A 5636-nucleotide genomic window follows, 5' to 3' on the forward strand; every position below is an offset into this window, starting at 1 on the left:
ATCAATAACAATTGAAGTCGATATTATTAGATTAATGGTTTAAGACACGAGATTTACACATAACATGATTTGAAAAATAAAGATCTTTAATTTTTTTATACGAATCTCATATATTATCCATCAATTTGACAAGATTTATTAGCTATTAAAACTCAACTACTATTAATTTGAAGGTTTAAGATGTAATTTTTTAAAATTAAAAGTTTAGGGTCTATTATATGAAAAGAATAATTTGAAGTGCAATTGATTCCTAAAAGTAACTATATCAGCTGGTGACATGATTCTTATCATAAAAGCAAATTATAGATAGAGACGAAAGGGTGTCATTTATTTCTAGATTAATTACAAAAATCCTACCACAGTAACATTTTACCTCCTAATTTTTAAAACGTAACATCTATTCCTCTCGAACAATAAAATATTAATAGAAAAGCCCCATCTGATAAGTTTTTAACTGAAATTGACATTAAATTTACTATTTTGACAGTATTTTAGTAATTCTATGGTTTAAAATTTAATTTGAATGTAAACGAATTTAAATATTAAAAAAACTTCATAAATTTTTTTATTCTACCAAAAAAAAGATTCATAAATTTTTTAACTTACATCAAATTAAATTTTAAACTGTAAAGCTACCAAAATACCTCAAAATAACAAATTAAATTTTAAATTCTATTAAGAAAACCAAACGGATGAGGTTTTTTTATTAACATTTCATTATTCAAAGGAAGCGGTAAAGACAATGAGTTTAGTTCAGGAAGAGTTTTTGTAATTAATTCTTTATTTTTTTGTTATCTTTTGTATATTCACTTGCAGCCTACTTGAAACTAAAGGGAACAACCATTTAAAAATAAAAAAGAAACTGAGAGAACAATTTCAAAAAGAATGAGATTATAGTTTCAACTTTGATCTTTTTCTTTCTATTTTTATAAAACGGACTCAGTAGACTTGTGCTAATCAATACAGTGTGTTTTTTTTTTATAGAAATAAATCAATAAAGTCTTGAGATCATGATGTATCAACAAAGTAATGAAAAGCAAATTAATGACATTATAGCCGTGGAATTACCAAGGACTTTCTTGATTGGGGTAGGCAGACTTAGAAGAAGAATAATACACGACAAAAAAAAAAAAAGGTTCAAGAAAGAAAGAAAAAAGAAATCAAATTCCAATTAGTAGAAATAAGCTTTTGATCGATTAATCCAAGGCTCAGCCACAACATGTTTGTAACAATAACCAATTGCAACAAAAATCCAAAACCTTGTAGTATCCTCCAAACGACAAACACAGAGAAAATCTTCCATAAACTATGATTAGTTCTATGCAACTCCACAGCTCTTTTAATGTTGAATTGATGTGATCTATAGAAGTCAAACTATAGTTCTGTATTTCTCTTCCTAATCATTTTGTGCTAATTTTTTTTGTGTTGCCTAAATGTACTTGCAAAGAAAATATAGCCTTGATGGTTCTTAAGGACTTGGAACAAAACCGGCCTCTCAAGTACTCACAATATTTATTGCCAACTTTCGTTATTTTCTTTACTAGTCTCCTTTTAATTAGGAAGTTTGGTTGGTTGAGAAAAATGGGTGAAATTGATACCAAACCAATTGAATCAGTCCAGTCTGCTCTATCCTTGTTTGGTGAGAAAGGCGATCAGCGGAAAAACCGGTCGACCGGCAGCGATGTAAGAGACCCTTTGCCATACCTTAAAAGAGTTTTTGTGATAGTAAAGTTTTCCTGAAAGTTGGAACAATTACATTCTAGTGTTTCATTTCAAGTTTGTGGTATGAGATGTAGTTATCAAGTTAAATACACTCGGAACATATTTTTATTCGACATTAAAATTTTTATGCTTAAATATTTAGATATCTAATGGAATTTAGACGAGTTCAAATCCTTGTGTAAATGATGGTGCAAGTCTTTTTAAGGGTCCATAGAAGCATATTTTCTAGTTGTTATATTAGAGATGTCTAGTACTTTGCAAAATTGTAACTCTTGGTAATACTATATGGACAATATAAAAAGGATGTTTTTCCTTCCTTTGATGGTAATTATCTTCTCTCATCATTTACATAGAAAAAATACATTTTGTATTCAATTTGGTCAAATTAAACTGAATCTTAAAATGACTTTTCAGGTACTGATGAACCCTGAATTTATAGTGCGGATTTCATGTATTTGGAAGATGAAATTTATAACTAAATCTAGTTTATGTGATTCTCCTCTTTTTACAAATATTTACATACTTACACCAAGTTTATATTTACATGTATTTGCAATAGAGACATTCTAAATTAAAATTAAAAAAAGTTGATTCTCCTATTTTACTGTAGGATGAGAAAGAGAGGGAGCTTGAGAGTGTACTAAAGGATTTGGCAAACTACAAGGTGCAACTAGAAGCAAAGGAGGCTGCTTACATGCAAGCAATTCTTAAGCTCGAAATGTCGCAGAAGACGATAGATGAGCTTTCCACTTTGATGAAGAATTCCGAAATTGAGAGGGAAAAATATGAAAAAGAATGTATATTTGCCAGAACTCGGATAGAAGAGCTTGAATCCGAGATGAAAGACATGGCTGATCAGTTGTCCGAAACTGCGAATATTCGCGAGCAGCTCTCGCAAGTTCAGCACGAGTTAAGGGCCGCACAAGAAGAGCTTCTTTGGAAGGAAACCGAACTTGATGCTGCCAGAGATTCGGAGATCAAGGCCTTGAAAAAGGTAGAAATAATGGAAGTGGAGATGAATGCGGAAAGAATAAAGTATGAAGATCTTACGAAGCAAGTTTCAGAGCTCAATGATGCTATTCTTGTGTCAAAGGATGCTGCTATTGAAGCAGAGAAAGAGAGGTTTAGAATTCTGTCCGAGAAAGATGATGAGATTGAGTTGACTAAAAAGGCTTTAGTTGAAGCAGAAAAAAGGCTAGAAGATATGGAAAGGGAAATGGAGGATCAGAGTTTTTCTAAGTCCTTATTTGTTGATGCACTTCAGTTGCAGCTTACGGAGGCAAATGAACGGCTGAGTTTCTCCGAAAAGTCTGCTGTTGAAGCCTTCACTGATTTGAAGCAGCTTCGGGAGGAGTTGGAATTGAAGGACAGGAGGAAGTCTAGTCAAGAAGCTTTGATTGAGGCATTCAAAATGGAAATGAGTGAGTTGAAAACTGAGTCGAAAAATGCGAATGAATTGGCGAGTCAACTGATGGTTGATGTTGAAATGCTTACCGGGGACCTACAAAAGGCGAAGACCGAGATTGATGAGATGAGAAAAAGGGAAACAGAAGCACAGGTTGAGATAGCATTGCTGAAATCCGAGCTTCACAAAGGGAGGTCAAAGATTGCGGCTGCGGAGGCAGCTGAAGCAAGAGCCGAGAGTGTTAAATCGGGGTTGTATCTCGCGGTTCAGGAGCTAGCAGTAGAGGCAGAAACTGCAAAGAAAGAGAGCCAAAGGTTGAAAGAAGCAACTAATAAGGAAAATGAAGTAGATCATTCAGAAATAGATGAGCTGAATCCAGAAGCCGAAGAGACAAAACATGATAACAATGTAAACATGACAATTTCACTTCAGGGAGATGAGACATTGATCAAGCGAATTCCCGAGTTAGTGATCGACGATTCGAGCCAGTTAACAGCAGATGAAAAGAAGCATGAGTTGGAAAATTTGAGGAAGGAGTTGGAAGCTGCAACGGCAAAAGTTGCAGAGTTCAGGAACCGCGCAGAGCAGGCGATTTTCAGGGCTGAAATGGCTGAGAGAGCAAAAACAGCAATAGAGGATCAACTGAGGAAGTGGAGAGAGGAGAGACAAAAGAAAAAAGCTGCTCTTGCTGCACTCAAAGAGGCATCTGCCTCCAAAGAGCTCAGCATTTCCACAGATAACAACCCTTCAGTGACATATTATCAGCCACTGTATAAGATACTCAACATGAAATTTTAGATTCTTAAAAGGGGAAAAAATGAAAATATACTGTAGCTATTGATTGCTTATGTAATGGCTATGCTAAATGAATACTGCTCTCTTCTTCTGTTATTATTGGATCAACACCTTTGGATGAGAATGACATACTTTATGTACCTTAAATTCTTTTTAGGATGAGAATGACATACTTTATGTACCTTAATTTTAGTTTTTTAGTCACCATTTATTTGGGAGCTTTGATTCTGGCTCCAGTTTGCTGACATTGTCTCATTAGAGAGTGAGCAAGAAGTTTCATTGCATTTTTCTGTAGAGTTCTGAATCTTGATATGTTGATATTTCTTGTTTCAAAAGAAACCCTTTCACAGCTGGGCTTATCCTAGTGACCAACAAATTAGTCCCACATCAGTTTTATCAGTAATACTCTTGACAAGTTTCAACATTTATATCCTCGGATAAAGTTGTTAGCTGCCTCTTTAGCAACAATGTTGATTAGACCAAGCACATGCATAACATCTAAATAACTAACCGTTTTTTTGAACATAACAATAAATGATTACTATTAAAAAAATGTAACAATAAATGATTACTATTAAAAAATGACTATCCTAGAGAAAAAAATTCTAAACACCGTATCACGATGTAAATGTTAAACTCTAATTGTGATGGTTATGTCAACGTAGATTCTCAAAATTAAGATTGGGAAATTTTAGAAAATTTAAGAATTCAACTCGGGCTTTGTTCTTTCTATTAGGAGATTGAGTGTTTTTTAGCTTACTTGTTTTCTTTTTTAATTTTTAAATGTTATATTTTCGAATGTGCCTTATTCTTTTCTAATTTGCTCCTGTTGAAATAAAATTTTTAAAATATGCTTTAGTAAAATATTTTTCTTGTACTCTTCTACAGTTATTCAAATGTGACGCTTATAACTTTTTTCCTTAATTGCCCTTTTTAAATATTGTTTATCAACTGTGTTCCTATATAAACATGTTTTTCATGATATCCTCTCAAATAGTACCTGTGTACCCAATAATATTTTTTGTCTAATCTGCCCCACTAAAATCTTTTCTTTTTCAAATGTTGTTTACATTCATATTTTTTAACTTAATTGGATTCTTGAGATAATATTAAGGGATTTTTTCTGGTAGGTCAAGTTTTAGAACGTTAGATTTGATTAAAATCGCATCATTTTATAAAAATACGCAGAATAAATAATTTTTGATACAAATATAAAGGTTGAAAGCAGGAAATACCAACAATTCTTTTTTTTTTTAATCTTATTAGTGAAACTCCCTAATAATAAATAAAAAAAGAAACGAAATTCTAAGTTTTATGTACATGTATATCCAAAATGCAACAAATTGAATATACACGTGCTTAGCACGTGATTCTAACTAGTAGAGAGAGAAAAGAGAACAATGAGATTCATGACTTTTTAATAAAAAAACTGGCCATTTTTTTTAAGTCTTTGAAATCCAGCCATTTGGTCTTTTCTATAAAAAAAAAGAAAAATGAAAAAAGGGTATATTTCCTGCAAATTCGAAAATATAAATTTCAATAGTTATATAACATTATTATTTCAACTTATAAGAAAGATGTTAATTCAACGATTTCGATATACATGGTATGGTCCTAAAAAGTATAATCAATGTTGTGGTTTGTTATGTAATTTAACCAGAAAGTAAAACCTAAAATAATTGTCTATGCTATTGGAACCCAAAAGCTTACATAT

General features: G+C 32.2%; 1 protein-coding gene across 1 annotated transcript; it reads left to right on the top strand.

The window, feature by feature from the left end:
- Window positions 1-1581: 1581 nt before the first annotated feature.
- Window positions 1582-3925, top strand: LOC21398337 (protein WEAK CHLOROPLAST MOVEMENT UNDER BLUE LIGHT 1). The gene is made up of 2 exons (XM_010108330.1): window positions 1582-1683; window positions 2333-3925. Exons 1-2 carry the CDS (start codon window positions 1582-1584, stop codon window positions 3923-3925), a joined length of 1695 nt encoding a protein of 564 aa, XP_010106632.1.
- The last annotated feature ends 1711 nt before the right edge of the window (window positions 3926-5636 follow it).

This window comes from Morus notabilis, unplaced genomic scaffold (genome assembly GCF_000414095.1).
Source record: "Morus notabilis unplaced genomic scaffold, ASM41409v2 Scaffold70, whole genome shotgun sequence".
Taxonomy (NCBI): domain Eukaryota; kingdom Viridiplantae; phylum Streptophyta; class Magnoliopsida; order Rosales; family Moraceae; genus Morus; species Morus notabilis.

What these genes read in the sequence shown, in the direction of transcription:
- LOC21398337 (XM_010108330.1), top strand. Translation starts at nt 1,582, where the DNA reads ATGGGTGAAATTGATACCAAACCAATTGAATCAGTCCAGTCTGCTCTA. An exon ending in ACCGGTCGACCGGCAGCGAT is followed by an intron (nt 1,684 to 2,332) that starts GTAAGAGACCCT and finishes ATTTTACTGTAG; the next exon opens with GATGAGAAAGAGAGGGAGCT.